The 26,944-nt window shown below is 45.5% G+C and overlaps 1 protein-coding gene across 1 annotated transcript in view; it reads right to left on the bottom strand.

Annotated features, from left to right (window-relative positions):
- The window catches only part of ATP9A (ATPase phospholipid transporting 9A (putative)), a 168,194-nt gene that overhangs the window by 101,630 nt on the left and 39,620 nt on the right, over positions 1 to 26,944 (bottom strand). Inside the window, exons 5-11 of the mRNA XM_030212399.1 lie at positions 25,916 to 25,974; positions 25,288 to 25,339; positions 21,699 to 21,793; positions 13,843 to 13,923; positions 8,928 to 9,003; positions 6,202 to 6,278; positions 2,090 to 2,250 (exon numbers count right to left, since the gene is read on the bottom strand). Of these exons, the coding sequence (XP_030068259.1) occupies positions 2,090 to 2,250; positions 6,202 to 6,278; positions 8,928 to 9,003; positions 13,843 to 13,923; positions 21,699 to 21,793; positions 25,288 to 25,339; positions 25,916 to 25,974 (601 nt within the window). The remainder of the gene's footprint in view (positions 1 to 2,089; positions 2,251 to 6,201; positions 6,279 to 8,927; positions 9,004 to 13,842; positions 13,924 to 21,698; positions 21,794 to 25,287; positions 25,340 to 25,915; positions 25,975 to 26,944) is intronic.

Below are 26,944 nucleotides of genomic sequence, written 5' to 3'. Positions count from 1 at the left end.
GTTAGACGGATTCCTAAAGGACAAGTCCATAAACCACTACTAAAATGGACTTGGGAAAAAATCCACAATTCCAGGAATAACATGTATAGCATGTTTGTACGTTTGGGAAGCTTGCCAGGTGCCCTTGGCCTGGATTGGCCGCTGTTGTGGACAGGATGCTGGGATCGATGGACCCTTGGTCTTTTCCCAGTGTGGCATTACTTATGTACATATGCACTTATTTCCACATAGTTTTTAACTTTGCGTACTGATTGGTTTAGAGTTTTCCCAACATCTTTAACACTAATCTCCACTTGGACTTGCTAATGCACCCAGAAAGCTGACACCTATAGTCTGTTGCTCTTCAAGGGGTCCTTTTACCAAGCTGCGGGAAAAAATGCCCTGCGCTAGTGGCAGGGGATGTTTTCCCCGCGCACCAAGGCCCTTTTGAACTCAGCAGGTAAAAAGCCCCCAAACACACATGGCCATGCAGTAAGAGAAAACTCTTTCCGTGTGGCTATGCGACGAGGAGCCCTTACCGCCACCCACGCTAACCCGACGGTAACCGGGCAGCGTGCGGCGATGTCTCATTACTGCCGGGTTACTGCTGGGCCATTTCCAGGGAGTTTTCTTTTTCCTTGGGAAATGGTGTGCACTCGGGGCAGGACTTCCACCGGCGGCCGCATTGGGCCGGCGGTAGTCCTGGAACAGCAAGCAGCAAGCCTGCGTTGGGCTTACCGTAGCTCTGTAAAAGGGCCCCCAAGCAGGGGCGTAGCTGCTATAGGGCCTCGGGGGCCTGGGCCCCTGTAGATTTGGGCCTGGACCCCCCTGCCGGCGACCCTCTCAACCCCCCCTCCTGCTGCAAACCCGCCACCTGCTACCTTTGCTGGCGGGGGACCCCAACCCCCGCCAACCGAAGTCTTCTTCCTTCATTTGGTTTCTTCTGACTGAGTCTGACGTCCTTCACGTACAACGTGTAGGACGTCAGACTCACAGAAACAGAACGAAGTCTTGCAGACTGTTTCAGAAGAAACCAAACGAAGGAAGACGACTTCGGCTGGTGGGGGTTGGGGTCCCCCGCCAGCAAAGCTAGGTGACGGTCATCGGCGGGGGGAGGGGGGGTCAAAGTTGTTGGAGGTGTCGGCAATGGGGGGGGGGTCAGTGGCGCCGGGGGAGGGGGGCTAAGATGTGCCCCCTCACCTCAGCTCTGGACCCCCCTACCGTTGAAGTCTGGCTACGCCCCTGCCCCCAAGTGTTTAAATAATATTATAAAAAACAGCTGGCACTTTTTGTCAGAGAGCCACAATTTAAGAAGGGATTTATACCTACACCCTCATGTGTTTCCTTCAGTTGGACTGCAAAGAAGTTAAATATCAAGCTATCATTCATGGAAGCATAATCTTGCAGAGCCAGTTATAGACAGGGGCAACAGGGGTGACAGAACAGGGACCCATGCTCTTAGGGGTCCCGCAGCCATGACGTGCCCCCTATATCGGAAACCCCCTGCCCTGTACTTTAACATGCATCTCCATTTCAGCATAGAGAGCGGCTGACAGCAGCAGAGATTTGCATCCCACCTCCTTCTGATGTCATTTCCTGCTTCCACAAGGGCAGGATGCAGCAGAGGGCAGGCTCTGGGCTCGGTGGCTGATGAGCTATGCAAATCATTGCCGCCGCCTATGCAGATGCGTGTTAAGGTATGAGGCAGGAGGGGCTCACTGAACTAGGAGTGGAGGGGGGGGAGAGGCCACCAAACTGGTCTGCAGAAAGCCCTGCTATTGCTAGGGTCAGCCCTGCAATCCAGAACAGGCAAACCTGGTCCTTGACGGCCGCAAACTGGTGGGGTTTTCAGAATTTCACATGCATGAGGTCAATCTGCAAGCACTGCCTCCATGGTAAGCCAATAGATCTCATGCATTTGCATTGTGGAAATCCTGAAGACCCAACTGGGTTGCAGTCCTTCAGGACCGAGTTCTCTTACCTCTGGCAGAGTTGCTGAAAAGAGGCCGTCCCCTGTACAGTTAAAAGGTAAACTAAATACCCAGACGTGAAGGCTAGTCATGCAGGTGGCATCCATACTGGATAGGAGTGATTGCTATCTCCTACCCACCTGATGGGAATGATATTAGAGAAGAGGAGGAGAAAGCGGAGGATCTGGAGGTACCAGCGTCCTGCGAAATGCTGAAGAGCCACCATAACCAGCGAAACTATAACCAAAGCACTGAAGAGGATTTTTGTCAGACAATTCACTTCCAAATCAAACAGGCCAATCTGAGAGAAAAAGAGAGAGAGAAAATACTTTAAAAATCCAAGCCAAAGTCTGGCATTTAGCGAATATACTACAAAACACATGGAACCAACAATGTTGACAGTGACACAGGCAAATGTTATCTCGCAGGTCAGGCCAGGTCGCAAATCCCTTGCTTTCTCTTTCCCTTTGCAGTTGGAAAAGAATGTGGTGCCCCCTGCTGGCTCTGACCCAGAACTTTCGTTTTTGTAAGAAGATCCTAACCGAGTCACCAAAACTAAAACCGGAGGAGGCTACTGGGGCCAAATATAGGCCCAGCATTGAATATCAGCCTGCAGCGACCGGCATGTAACAAAAACCTGACCACCGTGGGTTGACTATTCACTCCAATGACAAAAGCAGATTGGCATTCACCGGGGCTGGCCTTGGCAATTCTGGGGCCCTGTGCAGACCAGTTTAGTGGAGCCACCCCCCTGCCTGGACTTAAGATTTCAAAAGAATGATCTTTCCGGTCACCTCTGCTCTACTGATATGACAATGACTGAAGTTGGCTGGAGTCTGGCTGGGAAGGTGACAGTGAGTTCTCCCGGGGCCCTGAATGCCTAAGTCGTTATAGAGTACTAGTACAAAACAAAATTGGTGCGTCCTATTACGCCATGTCAACAGCAGGTGTAACTGATCGCACCAAGCGACGCGCGTAACCGATAATATTCTATAACTTCAGAGCTCACTTGGCCCCAAGGCGGTTAGCTTGGCAGAGTTTAAAAAGGGGTTAGATGGTTTCCTAAAGGACAAGTCCATGGACCGCTACTAAATGGACTTGGGAAAAATCCACAATTTCGGGAATAACATGCATAGAATGTTTGTACGTTTGGGTAGCTTGCCAGGTGCCCTTGACCTGGATTGGCCGCTGTCGGTGACAGGATGCTGGGCTCGATGGACCCTTGGTCTTTTCCCAGTATGGCTTTACTTATGTACTTATGGTCTGCCTATGCTCCTCCCATATTTACGCCCATCTAGATGCTATTTTATAGGATAGTGCCTAGCGCACATGTGCGAAACTGCTAATTAAAGGTGCCTTTGACACACATGGAAATGTCCCATAAGTGACTTACTCATCAGTAGGATTCACGCCCTGGCTTCCCTGATTCTTGGCCCACTGCTATAACCACTAGGCTACCCTCCACTCCTACAGGCCAGTAGGCTAAAAATAATAATCTGAGCTGAATCTTACAGGTAAGAAATAGAACTGCTATCTGAAAAAAACATGCTCAGAATTATCCAGATAAAATTAGGGGTCCTTTTACTAAGCTGCACTGAAAAATGGCTTGCGATAGTGTAGGCGCGGGTTTGGGGCACATGCCGATCCATTTTTCAGCGCGCCTGTAAAAAAAAAAAAAGGCCTTTTAAAATATTTTTGAGGAAAATGGACGTACAGCAAAATCAAAATTGCAGTGCATCCATTTTGGGTCTGTGACCTTACCGCCAGCCATTGACCTAGCGGTAAAGTCTCACATGGTAACTGGGCGGTAATGAGCTACGCATGTCAAATACCACGTGGTGCAAGGCCGATAATAAAAAAGGCCGATAATAAAAATTATTTTTCGGCCACACGTATCGGACACGACAAAAATGAAATTACCGCAAGAGCCACGCAGTAACCAGGCGGTAACTCCATTTTGGCGCACATAGACCCTTACACGGCTCAGTAAAAGGGCCCCTTAGCTTGCTAGTGTTAAAAGTTCAAGCTGAGTCTTATTCCCACTCTGGCTACACTCTGAGCCTACCCAATTTTTGGTTGACAAACTTTAGTTGCTTACTAAATCTAGGTGGATAAATTCAGACACTCAGCTGTGGTCAATAAGTACGTAAGTACAAAGTATTGCCATATTGGGAAAGACCAAAGGTCCATCGAGCCCAGCATCCTGTTTCCAACAGTGGCCAATCCAGGTCACAAATACCCAAAAATGTACAAAACATTTTATACTGCTTATCCCAGAAATAGTGGATTTTCCCCAAGTCCATTTAATAATGGTCTATGGGCTTTTCCTTTAGGAAGCCGCAAAGCCTTTTTTAAACTCCGCTAAGCTAACCGCCTTTACCACATTCTCTGGCAATGAATTCCAGAGTTTAATTACACTTTGAGCGAAGAAAAATTTTCTCCAATTCGTTTTAAATTTACTACATTGTAGCTTCATCGCATGCCCCCTAGTGCTGGTAGGGGCCTTTAAAGGCATTGATTTAGCAGGCTAAGTCCTTACTTAACTGACTAGATCCCTTTGAAATTTCACACTTGATTGGTTTCTCAGTGTTGCTCCACAACTAATAGGATTTTGGAAATTTTATTGCTTCCTGAATTACAAGGAAAATGACAGCAAGAGAAGACCATATGGTGTAACCAGTCTGCCCACCAATATCATCTACTAATCTCTACTATCCCTTGATCCTCTGTGCTCGTCCCGTGCTTTCTTGAATTCAGAAACATGAAACTATTCATGACTAGCAGCAGAAATTCACAGGAACAGTAGAGAGATGGTTTTAAATGCCGACATTTGTTTCTTCTCTTAATATGAAGTACATAGACCAAGCGTGAAAACCAGGCTCCTCATAAAATGGCTGTCTCTTGACTTTCGGGAACAACCTTTCTGAATGACTTATGTTGGGATGGTTTTCAAAGGTAATAAGTGCTTCATGACACATGAGGTTTAGGGCTTTTTTCACACTGAATTGCTTCCCTATTGCATAGCCATTTTTCCTTAGACGTTAGTCGGAAATTGGCTGTAACAGCTGTATAAACTGCTGGGGAGCTATGGAAAGGACAAATAAATTCTCTCACTGCAGGTTAGGTAACAATCTGGGGCCAAATTATCATTTGCACATTGTACTTGGCAATATGTTCACGAGCCATTGTCCTGCTTTTTCGCGACTTTAAAAATAAAGTTCTCAGATCCCACGATTAGGCAAAATAGTGTTTTTTGCATGCTACAAAGCTCTGGAATCAACCAACTGAAAAATGAAATGGACATTTCTGTGAGGTAAACAGGGCAGAATTAACCCTTTGGTGAAACTGAGGCAACCATGTGCATTCAGTCCCTATCGTAATGTTAAAAAAAAACATTTTAATACCCCCCTAAAGGGAGGGGGGCCTTATGTGGAAACCCAGCAGAGGAGAGAGCAGCAGGTAAGAGCATCACTCCTGCTTACGGGCGACAATGCACAGGGCTTGAAAAAATAAATACAGACCTCTGCAGGAGCTGAAGGCTCTGACTTCACCCCCTCCCCCTCAACCCCCTCTTCTTTCTGTCAGAACAGAGACTGATCAGTCCTGATTTTCAACTTACACCTCAAAGCAGTGTGGGTTTGTAGTCTCTGGTTCTACCTCCTGCAATCCAGGCTGCATGACCAGAAATTCAGGACTAGCCTAAAATCTCCCTTCTAGAACTGGATAACTTGGAAGCTGTTGAATTAGTACAGGTGAGAGGGAGGGAGCTTCCTAAATGGTTGGCCTTAGGGATGTGCCTAGTTTGCCTATGTCTTCATCCTGCACTGGAGGTAAAGCAGTCTCCACAGTGGGCCGTTTTTTTTGACTGTTCTAATTTATTTTTTATTTATTTAGATTTTGCTCACACCTTTTTCAGTAGTAGCTCAAGGTGAGTTACATTCAGGTACTCTGGATATTTCTCTGTCCCAGGAGGGCTCACAATCTAAGTTTGTACCTGAGGCAATGGAGGGTTACGTGACTTGCCCAAGATCACAAGGAGCAGCAGTGGGATTTGAACCTGCCACCTCTGGATTGCAAGACTGGTGCTCTAACCACTAGGTCACTCCTCCACTCCGCTCTAATAGGAGACCAAGAATATTATTTGCAGATGCAAACCCAGAATCCAAGTTCTAAGGGCGTTGTTGGCCCCAAATAGAGGCTCTGGGTGTGCAAAGATATACATGCTCAATGGAATGTTTGTGGCAAGCAGTACCTTACTCCGTGGGTTTGAGGCATTCATAACGCTTCGCTGTTCTCTGCCTGTGTACAGCACAATGCCTACAATTGTACCTGAACAACAAAACACGCCAAGAATTAGTCAGCAATTTTAAAAAGTATGTGCATTTTTAGCCGTTCTGCTAACATTGCATTTCTCTTGCTTATCAAAAACAAACTGTATATTATGAGCAAATGTTCTGTTCAAACAACATCAGCTATCCTCTCATATCAAATAATGATGCAATAATAGGCCTATATAACTTAACTTTCATGTAATGAGCTAATAGGCACCCTGTGATGTAACTTAGCACTGTGGGTATAATTCTAACATTATCCCCCTCCCCCCCCCCCCCCCAAAAAAAAAAGGAGTGTGCAACTTAACCTGATAATGATTTTCTCTGATCATTCCTGCCACGTGACACCCCCTGCTCTTTAAACCTCAGCCACAAATCCAGCCCATCACAGAACTGCAGTGTGCGTACTGTGACCTGATAGGCTGGGGAGCCACATAAAAATGAGCAAGATTTCTTTTTGTTGGCACCAAACCCTGAGTCACAGAGAAAACAAATTTTTATTAAATTAGTGGTCTTTCCATTTTTGGGCTTCTTATTTATTTATTAAACATTAATTCCAAAGCGAACTTTGTCAAGCAATCCGCCACAATTTACAAAGAAACAAATATTCAGGGGAAATCCCTCATCTGCAATAATATTTATAGGCTATAGTCCACAACATTGGGGGGACTGATACACCATTCCTAGAAAGAGGAACAGGAAACAAACTAAGATAAATAAAAGAAAAATAAGGCACAAGAGATCATACAACTGCATCATTATTTCTACAAGTCCAAAGGGTCTCTATAGGTCATTTTTAGGTATTCTTGCATTCAAAAAAGATCGAAGCTGTAAAGGTTCAAAAAAATGAAACGTCATATTTTCTATCTGAAGAACACATTTACATGGGAACCTTAACTGAAATTTTGCTCCCAAAGTCAAGGCCTCCTGTCTCATAGAGAGAAATCTTTTCCTTCTTTCCTGTGTCGATCTGGAAACGCGTGGAAATATCTGAATCTTTTCTCCCCAAAAAAGAACTGGAACCGACTGTCTCAGATAAAGTCTTATCAAAGCCTCTTTGTCTTGAAAAAATACAAAAGAGACCAGCAAGGTGGTCCAAAAGTACACTTCATCTTGCGATCTCTCTAACAGCGCTGAGACATCCAAACTATCAGAAGACGAATTCACCCCCACTTGGCTTTTTGATCTGGCTTCTCGAGCTAATGAAGATAGCAAACAATAAAGTTTTTGTATTGGAGGAAGCCCATTTTCAGGATACTGAAGAACTTCTTTTAAAAATTTATGAAATAGGTCCCTTGAGGAACTATATTTAACAGAAGGAAAGTTTAATATTCTCAAATTCAATGACCTACCTCCATTTTCTAAGTTCTCCAACTTATGGTGAACCACATCAGCGTTCTGCAATAATTTACATTCCACCTCTTTAACTTGAGATAAAGATGTTTCATAATTTTCCAAATTTGACTCCTGAAGGACAAGTCGAGATTGAAGAGATTCTATCATTGAGGCATTCGACCTTGTATTGGATACAAAAGAAAGACAAACCTTATGCAGGGATTCCATTGCTGACCATAAGGATTCCAATGTCACCTTTGCTGGTCTCTCCAATGGTTGCAAGGCTATCTCAGGGCTAGGCCGCATTTCAACCCCCGCCAGCGCTCCAGGTGTTGCCTCTAGCCCAGACAAATTCTGCCGAGTTTCCGATGGGGTAACCGAGAGGCTCTGATTTTCGGAAAAAACTCCCTCTTGAAGCGTCGCAATAGCATGGGAAGAACCATCTTTAGCTCGTCTAGAAGCCCCAACATCCGATGGCTCGATGGGCTCTTCGCTTCTAGAACCTGCTTCTCTGGACTCCGCAGGCTAAGTGATACCTCACTTTCCTGACCGGGACTCCTCTCTGTGCCGGTCAAAGGAGTGTCCCTGAATGCAGTTGGCGTTGCATATGCTGTAATCGGTAACTGACGAAGAGTAGGTCCGTAGAGGGTAAGGAAGAACCTCCTCTAATCTTTCCCTTTCTCTTTGGCATTGTTAACAAAGAGAATAACACTTTAAGGAAAAAAAATCTCCAGAGATCAGCATAGCAAGTCTGGTCTCGGCGCCATCTTGGTCAGCCCCCTGTGCTTCTAATGCTACACTTTAGTGCTATGCATTTGTGGGACAGGATATTTCAGCTTGGTAATTTTTTTGAGTGAGTGAAGTTTAAACGATCTTTTTCAAGGAGTTTGGTTTAGGTGAAAACTCCTATTCACAGTGATAATGTATTGCTTTGAAAACGAGTGATAGCTTCCTTTTGATAGAACTCTTTCAGTGGGGAGGGACTACTCTCTACTCTATCCCTTTTCTGTTATTCCAACACAATTTATGCAACAGATTAAAATGTTAGCATCAGGGTGATTAGGGACATTTCTGGCATTGGCTATTCAAGAAATGGCCAAAGACCATCTGAACGCCAATCCTTCCTTGTCTACAAATATTCAAGAGTTAATTAAACATCAATTCAAATCCCCAGAGGTGTCAAGGCAACTGGAAACACTTAATTCATCAACTAAATTTCTCCAACTGATGGACAATGGCTATTGCAATTAAAAATAAGATTTGAATAAAATTGTTAACATCTTCCTCCAGAACTAGTCCCTGTTTATCTTACCTGAAGCGATGACCGTACTGGCCCAAAGTGTATTCTCAATGCTTAAGCTTTCATTCACTGGAGGGTCGCTGTCTTCCTGGAAGAGGAATTAGAAAGACAATTCTACGAACTAGCATCTAAATTTACACGCCAATAGTGGTAGCAAATTGTGTGACTGGAATCTATAATTGGCAGTTTTGCACACGTGCTAGGCGTTATTCTATAAACAGTCCAGCCGATATTCAGTACTATTTAACCAGTTGGTTAAATAGCACTTAACCGGCTAACTGCCAATATACAGCGGGAGATAGCTGTTTATCTCTGCTGAATATTCAGTTAGCATGATATAGCAGGCTATCTGCAAATATTTGGCCGGCTAAGTTTAGCAGCCAAATCGGTCTGCCTAAATAGCAGTCCTACCTTTGGCTGCTATAAATTAGGGGCCCTTTTCCTAAGGTGCATAGGTGCTTACACACATACGATGCGCATCACATTAGAACTACTGCCGGGCTACCGTATGCCCCTGGCAGTAATTCTAATTTTTATGCATGTCTGATGCGAGCAGCAGAAAATATTTTTTATTTTCTACCACGTGGCGCTAACTGGCCAGTAATCAGCAGTGACGCGCTGACAATTACTGCCAGATTAACGCGTGAGACCTTACTGCTAAGTCAATGGGTGGCGGTAAGGTCTCAGGGCCAAAATGGACATGCGCCAATTTTTATTTTTGCAACATGTTCCTTTTCGGCCCCCCAAAAGACCTTTTTTGTAAGTTTGTTGAAAAAATGGACTTACGCATGTCCAATACACACGCCTACACCGGTGCAGGCCATTTTTCTGTGCACCTTAGTAAAAGGACCCCTTAACCGGCCAGTGCTGAATATTCACTAAGGGGCCTTTTTACTAAGCCGGGTAGGCGCCTGCTCATGCCTGATGTGCACCAATTTGGAACTACTGCCCAGCTACTGTGTGGCCCAGGCGGTAACTTCATTTTTTTCACACATCCACTATGAGCGCCAGAAATTTTCTGGTGCACAGCGCTAACCGGGCGGTAATCGCCAGTGTATGCGCGCTGACGATTACTGCCTGGTGAACACATGAGACCTTACCATTAAGTCAATGGATGGTGGTAAGGTCTCAGGCCCAAAATAGACACGTGACAATTTTTATTTTGCCGCACGTCCATTTTCTGGCAAAAAAAAAAAGGCCCTTTTTGCAGGTGCGCTGAAAGATGGACCTGCATGCGTAAAATACACACATCTACACCAGCACAGGCCATTTTTCAGAGCGCCTTAGTAAAAGGACCCCTTATAGCTGGTTAAGTTTAAGCCGCTAAATATCTCCAGTCTTATTGAATACAAAATATCTTTATTAAACACGTGTGCTTCAAAACCTGCTCACGTGTGTTTAAAACCTTTATTCACAAACAATGTTCTCTTATATCTTTCATACTCATTCACACCTTATAGTGCCTGCATAGAAAACCTATAACAAGGAGGATTTATATATACATGACTTTCTTGAATATCATTACACACTGTGTCAGAGTTCATAATTTCTTGTCTCTCAAAGAGACTTCACAGAATTACAAATACGGGACCTTTGCATGTGTCCATTCACTCTGCTCTTCCGGTTTCCGGTTTCACATAAAGTTTCATGAAAGTTCAAGACAAACCCCAACACACTTCTCTGGGGATGAACAACTCCACTTGCAATAGAATTCAGGCACTACATAAGCAGACTGAGACTTTCAATCTCATAACTGCTGTTACTCCAGTCCTTAAGCAAGCATCGGCTCCTCTATGCAGGACCGCATTTCGTTCTCTTCATCAGGAGGAACCACCATATCCCTTTAACCAATTCTGTTTGGCAGCGTGCCAACAAAGGACTTTCTCAGGCCGGGACCCAACTGCCGTGGCTCTGAACGGCAGTTGGGTCCCGGCCTGAGAAAGTCCTTTGTTGGCACGCTGCCAAACAGAATTGGTTAAAGGGATATGGTGGTTCCTCCTGATGAAGAGAACGAAATGCGGTCCTGCATAGAGGAGCCGATGCTTGCTTAAGGACTGGAGTAACAGCAGTTATGAGATTGAAAGTCTCAGTCTGCTTATGTAGTGCCTGAATTCTATTGCAAGTGGAGTTGTTCATCCCCAGAGAAGTGTGTTGGGGTTTGTCTTGAACTTTCATGAAACTTTATGTGAAACCGGAAACCGGAAGAGCAGAGTGAATGGACACATGCAAAGGTCCCGTATTTCTAATTCTGTGAAGTCTCTTTGAGAGACAAGAAATTATGAACTCTGACACAGTGTGTAATGATATTCAAGAAAGTCATGTATATATAAATCCTCCTTGTTATAGGTTTTCTATGCAGGCACTATAAGGTGTGAATGAGTATGAAAGATATAAGAGAACATTGTTTGTGAATAAAGGTTTTAAACACACGTGAGCAGGTTTTGAAGCACACGTGTTTAATAAAGATATTTTGTATTCAATAAGACTGGAGATATTTAGTGATTGATAATACGAGTGCTCCAGCAGCTCTATTGAGTCCCTAATTGTATAACATTATAAGTTTAAGCCGGCCAAAAAAAACCAACAGATATTCAATGCAAGCCACAGGAAACAGCCTGGCGTTGAATATCTGGGGTCAGCGCCAATCGCAGCACTTATGCAGGCTGCCATCTATGGTCTGAATATCAGGCCCAGTGTACCAAAATCATTTAGCATGAGACTCTCAGGGGGGAATACGTGTCAGCGGAGCATTGGCCCCAAGCGACACACGCAACTTATGGAATACTATCAGTTGTGGGCATTGCATGGCGCAGTTAGGCCTAAATTTGGGCGCACCAATTCAGCTTATGCTGTATATTCAAAAATGGCTTATGTGCATCCTTAAGCTGTTATAGAACTGGCATTAAAAACATCCCTTTGTGGCACTTAAAATGAGGTACCAATCTATACAATAGCTGCCAACGTTTACAACCTCCCATCACGGAGTCTACATGCTTGCTAAATAAGCTGTTCCTAGCAAGACTAGAAATTAAAGCACTTTAGAGACTCCTGTGCAGCCATCCATTCCCCTCCAGCAAGGTAATCTTCTACTGAAAAACATATATAAACAGCCTCTGGGTTCACAACAATTGGGCAAATTACTGACTAGTATAATTTATTTATTGGGATTTATAAACCATCTTTAGGAAGAGATTCACCCAAGGCGGTGAATCTCTAACTTGGTGTAGAATTTAGCTTCATGAACTATTTTTTTTCTAGATTCATGTGTCCCTGCAAGGTCACCCTAAAATTAGACTGGCCAAAGGTGCCCATATAGGTTAATGGTATTAGAAATTACAAGCATCCCTACTGAAGCACAGAAGTCAAACAGCGGATTTTATCTGCCATCATAGTTTGCAATTCATTGAACCAGGGGACAAGAATATTAAAGATAAGGAAATATTTCTTCCAATACTGTAAAAACTTGCAAGTGGTGTAATGTCCCCTCTGTCTTGTTGTAATTTATTATGGGTTACTAGGAAAAAGGCTCGTTTCTGTAACCAATGAAACGGGCGCTAGGCAGGCAATCCCCCACCGTCCCTCGGTGTTCCACAGTCTGCCCTCCCTCCGTTTTCAACCCCCTCGCCCCCGCGTTACAGCCCCGTGGATCCCCCTTGCTGCCGAAACCCACCCCCCCCGCCGCCGTTGTCGACTACCTGTGCTGACGGGGGACCCAAACCCCCGACAGCCGAAGTGCTGTTCTGCCCTTCGCGGATCTTCTCTTCAAGTTTCTGTGCGTGCGTCTGACATCAGACATTCTGTCTGACGTTCTGTCGCACGCACAGAAACTCGAAGAGAAGATCATTGAGAAACCAACGCCGCGAAGGGCAGAACAGGACTTCAGCTGTCGGTGGTTTGGGTCCCCCTTCAGCACAGGTAGTAGACAACGGCGGCAGGGGGGCGGTTTTCGGCGGGAAGGGGGGGTCGACAGGGTCACGGAAGGGGGGTCCAGGGGGCCATAACGTGGGGGTGACAGCTGATTCCGAGGCAGGGGGAGGAGTAGGGAAACACGCTCCGTGTGTTTCCCTACTCCTCCCCTTGCCTCGGAATCATCTGTCACTGACGTCAGTGTGTGCCTGCCTAGCAGACCACCTCCGAGGGAGGCACGGTCCCAGGCACATTCGAATGTTGGAGGTGAGAATTATTATATAGGATAGCTCATTTGAGGTTTTTCTGGATTGTGGTAATGCATTGTATTACTATCAATTTTGAGTTTATGCTACAACAACGTTCTATTTTGTAATTTTGAATATTCAATAAAAAAAAAATGTTGGACTAAAAGTATAATCTATAAATCAAAAGTGAGAAACTGTTCCTCAGAAAGGACCAGTTGTTAACCCCACCCAAGGGGCCCTTTCACTAAGCCACGTAGGCACCTTACGTGTGCCCAACGCACGTCAATTTGGAGTTACCGCCCAGTTACCGTGTGGCCCATGTAGAAATGTCACTTTTTACACGCGTCTGCTACGCGAACCAGAAAATATATTTTATTTTATGACGTAAGGCGAAAATCGGGCGGTAACTCTGACTTGACGCACATAGGCAATTACCACACGGTTAACGTGAGAGACCTTACCGCTAAGTCAATGGCTGGCGGTAAGGTCTCAGACCCAAAATGGATGCCCGCCAATTTTAATTTTGACGCACGTCCATTTTCGGCAAAAATAAAAGAAAGGCATTTTTTTACAGGCGCGCTGAAAAATGGATCTGCGCATGCCCAAAACACTCGCCAACACTAGCGCAGCCTATTTTTCAGCGCACCTTAGTAAAAGGACCCCTGAGTCAGGCAGCTATACAATGAAAAACAACATTTTGCCTCAAATCTAGCATTTGAAAACTAATGTAATGTTGGACCTGTATAAACTCTATTAATGTTTAAATAACTCACTCTGGTGAAAGTTCCCACAAAATTATGAATGTCAATGTTTGGTTCCTCTGCATACACGTAGGATCGGATTTGGAGAAGATCCTGTTACATAAACATATACACAAGCATTCATCAGTTTTCTGCTGACAAATTATGTAAGCTTATCTGCCAGTATGAAATTACCCAAATTTGGACTTTGTTAAGAAATTGCATTCTTTTAAACCACACGTGAAAACACAGAGCCAGGAAGATTTCACCACAATAAAGAAAATGTAATTGAGGCTGCCTAATAAACAGAAATAAAACAAAAAAGAAAACGATTATACCTTCTTTATTGGGTCAATTTCATACATTTTTTGGCTAGCCTTCAAAGGTCACTTTCTCAAGTTAGGACAGGATGAGCAAAAGATGACAAAATAGCAGAATATATAAGTGAAACATTAAAGCATTCCAAGTCCCGTGGGGAAAGATAGGGGTAATGTGGGGGAGAGTGAGAAACAGGGAGAGATGGATGGGTGATCAGAAGGTGACAAAGCAGTATAATTTTATGGTTTAAGATGTGATAGGAAACCCAGATCTTTAAGTCAAGTCCTTTCTTGTTGGTGTCAAAGTATTTTTTTCATTTTAACTTCAAAAGGTCTTAACATTCCTGAATTGTTTTAAAATTTCCTCTTAGTATTCTGGCCCTAAGGTAAATGGAAAGGCTCACCCTTTAAGGGGAGCCGATTACAACCGGGCTGAAGGCTCAGGAAGAACCTGGGGTGGGGGGGGGGAGAGGGAGGGAGGAGTGGGAGTGGATAGGAAGGATAAGAGATTGAAGGGTGATGGGTAAAGGGGCGGGTAGGGAGGAGGGGTGAAGAAGGGCTGTGAAGGGAGACACAGCGTTACTATGTATATGTTAATGACCTGTTGAAAGTTACAATACTGAGCGAAATGTTATGCCTGCATGCGGGCAGGATTACAGAACAAGATGGACACGGCTAGTCTCCTGGCTTGGACGGCCAGGGGGCCAATAGCTTTGGTGAAAGTGGTAAATGCATCCTTGTACGGGATGCATTTGATTGGACAGCGTGCTATAGCAGACAGCACTGAGGAGGAACAGGGTGCTTGGACGGCACAGCCTGTAGTAATATAAGCAAGAAGGGCTGTGTACTCGGAGGGAGATGTTTATCAATGATGTTTATCAATGATGTTTACCAATGATGGTTTATGTGAAGGTTTACGGTAAATAAAATTTTGGGACCTGGCTGCGGCCTAAATAAATCCACATTCGTTAAAGAAATTGGCTTCTGGTGTGGTGTTTGGATAGAAGGGGGTGACTGAGTGAATGCCGAATGCCCGTGTTGTTGATGCAGTGCTGGGCTCCTGCAAAATGCTCAGCCACAGAGGGTGACACCTGATTTGCTGATGTGATGCCCGTGTGAGCTGATTTCTTGTTTTTCCGCATCTGCCCCATCTCCATTGTAACATCCTTCTTCACACTTTCTGAACTGAATAAGGTACATTTTCACAATAAAGTAACACCCAACAGACTGGAACACAATTTTAAACGAAAGAACACATATTTCACCCCACAATGTGGACAAAACGATAAACTAGACAGCTACACAGAAAGTTTCAGATACAGGGTAAAATCACAACTTTCCAGCCAACAAAAGAAAGTCCTTTACAACCTTACTCCACCAGAAAGAGCAGCCGTAAGCAACAACCAACGCATTATCATCAAACCCACAGACAAAGGGGGCTCAGCGGTGATTATGGACACACAAAAATACATCGAAGAAGGCCACGGACAGCTCTCAGACAAAACATACTACAGGAAACTAACTGAAGATCCCACACAGGACTATATGAAACAACTAAAAGACCTTATCAGAACATTTCCTAAACAAGTACAGCCACATCTGAAGAAACTCATACCAAACAAGCCCTCTGTGGGCACATGCTACCCAAAATCCACAAACCTGGAAACCCTGGCAGACCAATCATATCGGGTATTGGCACACTTGCGGAGGAAATATCTGGACTTATAGAGGGAATTCTGAAACCTCCTGTGCACAAGACAAAAACAGCTTCATTCAAGACACCACAGACTTTCTGAATAAATTGAAAAACATCAAGCAATTACAACCGGGCACCCTTCTGGTCATGATGGTTGTAGAATCACTATACAGCAACATTCCCCATGCGGATGGCATAGCTGCATGTGAGAAGCTCCTAAAAACATCCACACTGGACCATCAATACTCACCAGAAACTATTACAAAATTAATCAAATTTATTCTAACTCACAACTATTTCCACTTCAACAATGATATCTACCTTCAAATCATGGGCACTGCGGTGGGCACCAGAGCAGCACCCCAATATGCTAACCTCTTTATGGCTGAACTGGAAGAGACATTTCTGAATACATATCAGACCACACCCCTAAAATACTACCGGTATATTGATGACATTTTTATGATTTGGACTGAGGGGGAAGAAACTCTAAAACAATTTTACAGTTCTTTCAATACATACCATCCTACAATCAGATTCAAAATTGACTACTCCCCAGAAAAAGTCAATTTTTTGGACACCACCGTTTCAATCAGCAATGGCTACATACAAGCATCCATATATAGGAAACCCACAGACAAATGCAGCTACCTCCACAACTCCAGCTTCCACCCTTCACATACAAAAAAATCCATTATCCACAGCCAAGCCACAAGATACCACCGTATCTGCTCTGACCCGGGGGACAGAGATAGGCACCTCAAAATCCTGACTGCATCCTTTGAACAGAAGGGCTACAACCCCAAAATAATCTCCAAGAATATTACCTACGCCCTCAAAACACCCAGGGAAAATCTGCTACAGTACAAGGAAAAGAAAGCCACAGACAGAACTCCCCTTATAGTGACATACAACCTAGAGCTGGAAAAACTGAGGAAAATCATAAGAGATCTGCAGCCACTACTCCAGGAGGATGAATTACTGAGAGAGATATTCCCAACCCCACCAGTGCTGGCCTTCCAACAGCCACCCAATTTAAAACACCGGTTTTCGGCGATAATGGAAACCAAGGACGCCCATCTCAAAAATGACCAAATCCAACTCATTTGGTCATGGGAGGAGCCAGCATTCGTAGTGCACTGGTCCCCCTGACATGCCAGGACACCAACCGAGCACCCTAGGGAGCACTGCAGTGGACTAACTGATGCACTAACTGAACGGAAATGATGTCCAGGAAGATTGTCTCTTCACTTAAAACACCCAAGGAAAACCAAGTGGCGTACTGAGGGAGAGGTGGTGGGGGTGGTCTGCCCCAGGTGCACACTGCAGGAGGGGTGCAGGTAGCAGCCGTGCGGCTCTGAAGGTTCCTTGCTCCCTCTGATGATACTTCCTGTTCCGGGACAGAGGGAGCAGGGAACCGGTGGAGCCGACAGCGAATAAGGATGCTATAATGGGGATACAGGACAGATGCTAAAGAGAAGACTTACCTCCCGCAGGCACCACATTAAACACCACAAAACAAATCAAAGTGACAGCTCTGTGCATGAGCATTTTTCAGAAGCAGAGCAATACCTCATGGTTAGAGTATTAAGAAAAAAAAAATATTAACACAATCCTGAACATAAGATGTTTGAAGTAAAAGTGGTAACATATTTTGACATTAACAAGAAAGGACTTAAAGATCTGGGTTTCCTATCACATTACAAACCATAAAATGATGCTGCTTTGTCACCTTCTGATCATCCATCCATCTCGCCTTGATTCTCAGCCCCCCACCTTTCCCCATGAGACTGTCCTTGGATTGCTTTTCTGTTTCACTTATATATTCTGATATGGTCGTCTTTGGCAGTTGTCCTAACCTAAGGAAGGTGGGTCTGGCCTTTGAAAGCTAGTTGACAAATGTATTAAATTAGTTCAATAAATAGACATAAAAACAAAGGAAAAATAAAAAAACAAACAAAAAAATCAAACTATTTATTAGCCTTTAAAGTAGACGAACACAACAACCACATAAGTGCTTGTAAAAAATGTCACTTTTCTTTTCGTTTTCCTAGACTGCTTTACCATAATAGCTCAATGCAGTTTACTGAACTTTTCAAGTACAAAAAGTCCCTCCTGCAAAGAGCTTATAGTCTATGTGGGTACCTGGATGATAGGCTTATTTTTGAAAAAGAAGGGCGCCCATCTTTCGACACAAATCGGGAGATGGGCGTCCTTCTCGCAGGGTCGCCCAAATCGGCATAATTGAAAGCCAATTTTGGGCATCCCCAACTGCTTCCCATCGCGAGGATGACCAAAGTTCACTGGAGCGTGTCGGAGGCGTGGCGAAGGCGGGACTGGGGCATGCCTAACAGATGGGCGTCCTCGAGCGATAATGGAAAAAAGAAGGGTGTCCCTGACGAGCACTTGGCCGACTTTACTTGGTCCATTTTTTCTTACGACCAAGCCTCAAAAAGGTGCCCGAACTGACCAGATGACCACCGGAGGGACTCAGGGATGACCTCCCCTGACCCCCTCCCACCCTAAAAAAAACAACTTTAAAAACTTTTTTGCCAGCCTCAAATATTATACTCAGGTCCATCACAGCAGTATGCAGGTCAGTGGGGTGGGGGGGGGGGGGGGGAGGTGTGTGTGTGTGTGTCAGTGGAGGCATAGCGAAGGCGTGGACGTCCTTCTTTCAAACATTTTGGATGTCCTGAACTGCCTCCCCCCCCACCCCACAGCGATGGCCAAATTTCAAGGGAGTGGAGTGGAGGAGTGGCCTAGTGGTTAGAGCACTGGTCTTGCAATCCAGAGGTGGCCGGTTCAAATCCCACTGCTGCTACTTGTGATCCAAAATCCAAATAAATATATAAAGGGGGTGTCGGAGGCATAGCAAAGGCATGGATGTCCTTCGCACAGAAACATCCACATTTTGGACGTCCTCAACTGCCCGTCGCAGGCGCAGGGACGGAGTCATAGCGAAGGTGCCTAACACTTGGACGTCTTTCACCCATACTAAAAAAAAAAAAAAAAAAAAAAGACATCCCTGACGAGCACTTGGACGTTTTCACCTGGACTTGTGTTTTTTTAAGGTTGTAGACGGCTATTATACACACAGCTTGTCTGCGTATATGAAGCCGTCTTTGGCATGCGCAGAGCAGCCACGCATAACGCTTGGCTGCTCTGCACTGGCTTCCCCTCCTAAGGAAGGAAATCATGTGCAAATGAGCTAACAGCGAGCAGCTCATTTGCATGCGATTTCCTTCATGCGTGCCCGTTCCTTTCCGAATCGCTAAGGGATCGGTAAGGGAAGGGCTTTTTCCGTTCAGTTAGTCCACTGCAGTGCCCCCTAGGGTGCTCGGTTGGTGTCCTGGCATGTCAGGGGGACCAGTGCACTAAGAATGCTGGCTCCTCTCACGACCAAATGAGTTGGATTTGGTCGTTTTTGAGATGGGTGTCCTCGGTTTCCATTATCGGCAAAAACCGGGGACGACCATCTCTAAGGTCGACCTAAATTTCGCGATTTGGGCTTCCCTGACCGTATTATCGAAACGAAAGATGGACGCCCATCTTGTTTTGATAATACGAGTTTCCCTGCCCCTTCGTGGGGACGTCCTGCAAGGACGCCCTCAGGAAAAGTTGGGCGCCACGTTCGATTATGCCCCTCCACGTGACTTATCCAAGGTCAACACCACACCCAGCTACCGGTGCTAAACATCTGGCTCTCTGAATAGTACCAACACTATTCAGTGCCAGAACCTGGATAGTTATCTGGATGAGTTATGACAGCTTTTTATCTGGTCGCTGGTACGGAATATTAGCAGCACCTGGATAACTTCTAGGACCTATAGCGATCCTTTCCTATAGCGATTGAATACTTGTCAGCACGCAGTTTAGCTACTTCCTTTGAGTTTATGCTCGGTGGGAACTTTGGGCCCTGTTTACTAAGCCACGCTAGAGGCGCGTTAGTGCTTTTAGTGCACGCCATGTAGGCGCCCACAATATTCCTATGGGTGCCTACACAGTTAGTGTGCCCTAATTTTGTGTACACGCTAAAAATGCTAGTGCACTTTAGTAACCTTGGCTCTTTGATTTTAATTCCACAGAGTGCATGTTTGGCGGTAATCTTATCTAGGCAGTGCACTCTGCGAACACTATCCGTGACCCCTGAGGGAGGTGTTTTTACCACGCCGAAACACAGACTATGTTGGTTCCTTTATGCAAGCGATTAATAAAGCGTTTTTCAAGCACCAGCTCTCGAGTTGGCTTTGTCTGTGGTCAGCCTCTACTCCTATTGGTTGCTTTGTGGTTTGTCGTGCAGATTCTAGGACCCCCCGACTCAACCCCGGACCGAAGCGGTCTGTCCAAATATTTAGTGGCACCCTCTGGTTAAGTGCCATTGAGTATTAGCCAGGGTCTACCCAGTTAAATAGTGCTAAATAGAAACCTTCATACTTTTTTAGGAGTGTAGGTCTGTTTGGATGGGAAATGACCCAGAACAATACAAACAAATATCGATAATGACTTCAAGACATTTTAACGTGACAACTCATCTATAACTATTTCCATGTTGTATGCCCACATGTTTGAAAGTGCCTACCGTAAAAGCTGGAAAAAAAAGGAGGCTATGGGATTTCTTTGGGGCGATATAAGCATTGTGTAAGAGGTCATAAGTGGTGCAAAACGACCGAACAAGTGCAGAAGGAAGGGATCCTCAGGAGCTTAGCCTAGAATGGGTGGCAGAGCTGGTGGTTGGGAGGCAAGGCTAGTGCTGGGCAGACATATATGGTCTGTGCTGGGGCTGGTGTTTGGGAGGCGGAACTAGTGCTGGGCAGACTTATACAGTCTGTGCCGGGGCTGGTGGTTGGGCGGCGGGGATAGTGCTGGGCAGACTTATATGGTCTGTGCCAGAGCCGGTGGTGGGAGGCAGGGATAGTGCTGGGCAGACTTATACGGTCTGTGCCAGAGCTGGTGGTGGGAGGCGGGACTAGTGCTGGACAGACTTATACGGTTTGTGCCGGGGCTGGTGGTTGGCCAGCGGGGATAGTGCTGGGCAGACTTATACGGTCTGTGCCAGAGCCGGTGGTGGGAGGCAGGGATAGTGCTGGGCAGACTTATAGGGTCTGTGCCAGAGCTGGTGGTGGGAGGCGGGGTTGGTGGTTGGGAGGCGGGGATAGGGCTGGCCAGACTTATACGGTCTGTGCACTGAAGAGGACAGTACAAATAAAAAAAGTAGCACATATGAATTTATCTTCTTGGGCAGACTGGATGGGCCGTGCAGGTCTTTTTCTGCCGTCATCTACTATGTTACTATGTAAGTGAGCTTACAACTGACTCTCCCATCATTATTATATGGGACACACGTTGAAGATACATGTTGTATGAACTCCTCAGTCTTAAAAACAGCATTATTCTTCTGCTTTTGTTTTAAGAATGTTTGTTCAGACAATTTCACTGTGGTGTGAGGTAGAAGGTATGAGTGGAGCATGAGTGGAGGTGAGAGGATAGGATAGTGTAAGATTAATAAACTGTGTATTGAACCTAAGTATGCACATATAAATAAAAACAGCGCTATACTTAGTAAAAGTGTATGATAAAGTTACTGGGGAAATTGATTGATAAAGGTAACTAATTGAAGATAGTTTCTCACGTGGGGGAGTGGCTATGAATATACATGAGATACATATGCAGGCACTGCCTCTGTGGTATGCAAATTTACTTCATGCATAAACAAGATGGATATTCCAGAAACCCAAGTGGTTGGGTATGTCCTGAGGACTGGATTGAGAAACCTTGGCCTCTAGTAACATACACCATAACACATGAAAGGAAAAACATATAGATTACTTTTGAATGTTCAACTTTAAATCACTTGAGGTTTGTCTGGTACTCACAGCAGCCGTGGGTAATCTCTGGGTACAGGAGACAGGTAGACGCAGCTTCCAGTCCGTCTCGCCATCCAACTGATCCGTGCGCAGAAAACAAGACCCTGTGGATTTCCAAGACCATAAATAGTTTTTCTTTCTTGGATAACCATTTTGGAGGGGGGGAGGGGGGGGGAAGGGAATTCAATAAATGGTGCCCAAAGGTAGGCGCCAGGATCATCTGTGCTACACTAGGATTCTGTAAACAGTGCGCTGCAGAAAGTGCCCTTTACACCAGGGGCGCAGCCAGACTTCGGCAGGAAGGGGGTCCAGAGCCCAAGGTGAGGGGGCACATTTTAGCCCCCCCCCCCGCTGCCACTGCCGCCACCACCAACTTTGACCCCCCCCTGCTGACGACCCTCTCGACCCTCTTCTCCCGCCGCCATCACCTACCTTTGCTGGCAGGGGACCCCAACCCCCGCCAGCCGAGGTCCTCTTCTTCCGGCACAAGGCTTTGTTCTGTTTCTGAGTCTGACGTCCTGCACGTGCAGGACGTCAGACTCAGAAACAGAACGAAGCCTTGCGCCGGAAGAAGAGGACCTCGGCTGGCAGGGGTTGGGGTCCCCCGCCAGCAAAGGTAGGTGACGGCAGGTTTGCAGTGGGGGGGGGGGGGGGGGGGGGGGGTCGAGAGGGTCATTGGCAGGGGGCTCCAGGGCCAAATCTACAGGAGCCCAGGCCCCCGTGGCCCCATGTAGCTACGCCACTGCTTTACACAATACCAGCTTAACACAGATTTCACACCTGTCTCTAGGGATGAGCACTGATGCCAGCGAAAGGCTGGTGTTAATGCAGGCACCCAGGGATGATGAGAGACAAAGCTGGGTCCAGGCTGGGTCACCCACCCTCCAGGACGCCCCCCCACCCCGAGTCTACAACTGACAAATCAAAATCAGAATTTCAATTTGACTGTCACTTACTGTGTCTGCTCTCTCCCTTGGTCTGGCTCTCTCTTGCGTGCTGGGACTTGGGTCATCACATTAACGCAGCTTTGCCACCACAGGTCCCCTTCTTCTTGCCATTTCCCCTTCTGCCTTTGTGGAAGCATGATGTACTTCACACAGAAGGAGATGGGATGAGTCAGGACAAAGCCTGTGGCAGAAGAGCTGCATTAATATGATAACCCAGGTCCTGGAACACAGCAGGAGAACAGAGGTAGACTGAGGGAGAGAGCAGACACAGTAAGTGACGGCCAAACTACAATCCAGACTTCTTGCCCCCTTGCCCCCCCTCTCGGCAGCACTGCTGGCACCCAACTAATGGCACCTAAATTCTGGGAATACCCATGCCTGCCCATGCGACTCCCATGGCCATATCACCTTTGGCATTGCACACTATGAAAATTAGGCGCACATGTTATCGAATAGGGCATAGGGTAGATCTGCACGTAATTCCTAATCACTTACAATTAAGTGCTTGTTAATACCAAATATTGATTGTTATCACCAATTTAGCAACTATTTTGCATGCGGATCTTGGATCTATGCACAAAATTGAGCACCAAGTTTTGAGTGACTTATATAGAATTCCCCTCTAAATGCATTGCAGATAACAATGATCCAGTTAACTACACTTATTGAGATAGCATTAACTGCACAACATTATAGAAGCCAACTGAATTTTGGTTTTGGCACCAAAACCAGACCAAAATCCAGGTTCATGTTTCAGCTGAAACCCAAAAAACTTACACCTCTCACCCCCTTCCTTGGCCCTACCTTAGGAAGGCCTGGTCTAGTGGCACCTCTGGGAGCAGGAACGAACCTCATTCATTCCTACATCATCGCAATGGCTGCCAAGACAGTACCAGGAGGACCCGGCAGCCATTTTGCAATTGGAACCCACACGAACAGCAGACAGCCTCCTGCCCATGCTGGTTCCAATTGCAAAATGGCTGCCGAGACCTCTCAGCAGCCAAATTCAATGGAGCAGCGGCATGGGGCAGGAATGAGTGGGGTTCAATCCTGCCCCACTAGACCACCAGGCCTTCTTATGGTAGGCCCGGGAAGAGCCTATGGGTGGGATAGAGGGTGAGGAAGTAAATGTGGGGAGGGGGCAGAGGAAATGATTATAGGGGAGGGGGCGGAGAGAAAAGGGGCATTTTTGGTCAGATTCTGCTGAAACTAAGCAGCCAATTTCAGTCGCAGATCTGGTTTCAGCAGAAACCGAAGATCTTGGGTTTGGTCAGGCTCTACAAAATTATCTGTCATGTTACTACTACTACTACTTAACATTTCTAGAGCCCTACTAGGGTTACGCAGCGCTGTACAAATTAATAACTAAGGACGGTCCCTGTTCAGTAGAGCTTACAATCTAAAGGACGAAATGTCAAGTTGGAGTAGTCTAGATTTCCTGAGTAGAGGTGTTGTGATTAGGTGCTGAAAGCGACATTGAAGAGGTGGGCTTTGAGCAATAATTTGAAGATGGGTAGGGAGGGGGCCTGGCGTATGTGCTCAGGGAGTTTGTTCCAAGCATGGGATGAGGCGAGGCAGAAAGGGCAGAGCCTAGAGTTGGCGGTGGTGGAGAAGGGTACTGAAAGGAGGGATTTGTCTTGAGAGCGGAGGTTATGGGTAGGGACGTAAGGGGAGATGAGGGTAGAGAGGTAAGGAGGGGCTGCAGATCGAGTGCATTTGTAGGTTAGTAGGAGAAGCTTGAACTGTATGCGGTAACTGATCGGAAGCCAATGAAGTGACTTGAGGAGAGGAGTGATACGAGTATATCGGTCAAGGCGGAAGATAAGACGTGCGGCACAGTTCTGGATGGACTGAAGGGGGGATAGGTGGCTAAGTGGGAGGCCGGTGAGGAGTAGGTTGCAGTAGTTAAGGCGAGAGGTAATGAGAGAGTGGATGAGAGTTCGGGTGGTGTGCTCAGAAAGGAAAGGGCGAATTTTGCTGATGTTATAGAGGAAGAAGCGACAGGTCTTGGCTATCTGCTGAATATGCGCAGAGAAAGAGAGGGAGGAGTAACAGCTAATACACAATAATTACTTTCATGTTAATTATAAACTGCAGTCCTTGTGAATTTGCTGCCCCATTCCCTATTAATGGTTAATGGTGTAAAATACCGCGTATTAATTACTAAGGCTCTGCGTTAACTGTTAATGTGTGTTAACTGTCCCTTTAAAAGCTTACGTAGCTTCATTAATAGATCCCTATGTGTATGATTTTCCTTTCCAAATCTAAACATGCCCCTGGTAATGCCTCATCTTAATACAGCTAAAAATCTAATTTCAGTCATGTCGTAAGAAGGCAATTTTCAGATGGCTGATTATGTAAATGATTGACAACTGTTCTTCTCTCTGTTTCCAGTGGTCTTGAAGGCCAGCAGGACACAGCTGAAGAAGTACTAACATCGTAACTAAGATCCCAAGAACACAAGCCACCATTAAAGATTCCACCAGCTGTGACCCATTAGTAGGTAGAAGGGCTATGCCCATTCAAACTTAAAGGTGTGTTTTGATTTTCATTCCCATAGCTCGGAAAATCACACTCAGTTCTGTCACAGGTTCCTAGAAAGGCTATCGAAAAGTTCCTGGCTATCTTCCAAATTCATCCCGAACATTTACCATTCTTTTCAGATGTCCTCAGAAAGACCATGTCAGCTGGGACTCGTTGATTCTGTGGTATGAAAAGAAAGGACATTATTGTATTTATAAGCCCAACCGTTTCTGACATGGAGCCAATGTAGCTTATTGTGAACTTCTTCAAAGAAAGCAGAGCACCGCAGCTGTTGGCTGCAAGGACCTTTGGGCTCGCCAGTTCTGTCTGGTTTTCCTTACTATATTATTTGAGACCCTACTGGTCTTCTACCTCCTTGAGTCATACAATGTACCTTTATCCTGGCCATGCTTGAACTCTACCACATTTTAGTTATTTGTAGCTCTGATGCCCGATTCTAGGAATCCACAACTCCATTAACTTAAACATATTTCCTCAAACCCTTTCCTACTTCATATTATGGATTACCTTTTGCCCTTGACCTGTTGCTCCTACAGGAAATATCCCTTCTTACTTGGAGGGCTTTTTTTCAGTTGTATATGCTAAGCCCCCTGGTCATAAGTTTGGGGACAGCATCTTAAGGGTCAAGGAGCTTCTGGTTAATGTTGGCCCAGAAATATGACATTGAGGTAGCTTTTCTAAGCAAGTTCTGAGAGGCATGTAATATATACTAAGAAACACTAACTTCATACTAACCTTTTCAACAATAATAAGGTCTCCAACTTGGATACTGGAGCTCTTCACCTTCACGGTACCTGCAGGAGTTAAAAGGACAATTGATGCTTGGTTCATCCTAAGGTGTTTGAGCCGTTAGAAATTGGACAAGAAATATTGGGATATAGCAATGGTCATAAAAAGAGATATGCATTGAATATTTATAAAAAAACCCAAAAAGATATTTTTCGTGGTCTGAAAAAAGGCACTATGTGCTCACAGGTGGTGAAAATAATAGTGTGAACTAGAAATAGCAGCAAAAAACAGGAAGAGATCTATGTACAAAAGTCTTTATTTAACAATAAGGTGATCACATAAAACACCCAACATGTTTTGCCGACAGGCTGTATCAGGAGTAATGACGAAAATAATACTTTATGTCTCTACAAACAAAGATGCAAAAAAAAAAAAAATGCTTTCCAGCTTACTAATACACAAATTACCACCTTTAGCTGGAGCAGATACCTGCACAATGGGAAAAAATGATCTGGACTGGGGAGGATATCCTTCCCCAACTGCACTCCCTCCTTGCACACACTGCCTACGCCACAGAACTCACTTGTCCTCCCTCATACCCCAATCCCTTATCTCTCTCACCCTCCCGCACTTTACCAGTCTCCTCCCTCACATACTTCCCACCCCGCCAATCCTATCACTTAGCCCTCAAGCCCCTTTCTCAACCCTAATCACCGATCAGCTGATCCCATCTCTCAGCCTCACCCCAGCCGATCCCTCTTACATGTCCGTCTCTTACCTATTAGCTTCTTCTCACTTCCCAGCTCAACCCCCCCCCCCCCCCCGCTACATAACAATAATCCTCCTCACCCCTATTCTCGCTGATTGAGCCAACAGGAGGAGGAGGAGCAGCAGGAGGGGTAGCAAGAGAGATATTGTGGGCTCCTGGTTCTTTGCTATTCCATAGCAAGGGCTACATTTTAAGCCCCTTACCATTGCATTACAGGCGAACAGTGCTTTTTCTATATGCCCCCAAAGCAACAAATCACTTGAAAT

Source organism: Microcaecilia unicolor, chromosome 8 (assembly GCF_901765095.1).
Source record: "Microcaecilia unicolor chromosome 8, aMicUni1.1, whole genome shotgun sequence".
Classification (NCBI taxonomy): domain Eukaryota; kingdom Metazoa; phylum Chordata; class Amphibia; order Gymnophiona; family Siphonopidae; genus Microcaecilia; species Microcaecilia unicolor.
This window is presented reverse-complemented; position numbering and strand designations above follow the sequence as displayed.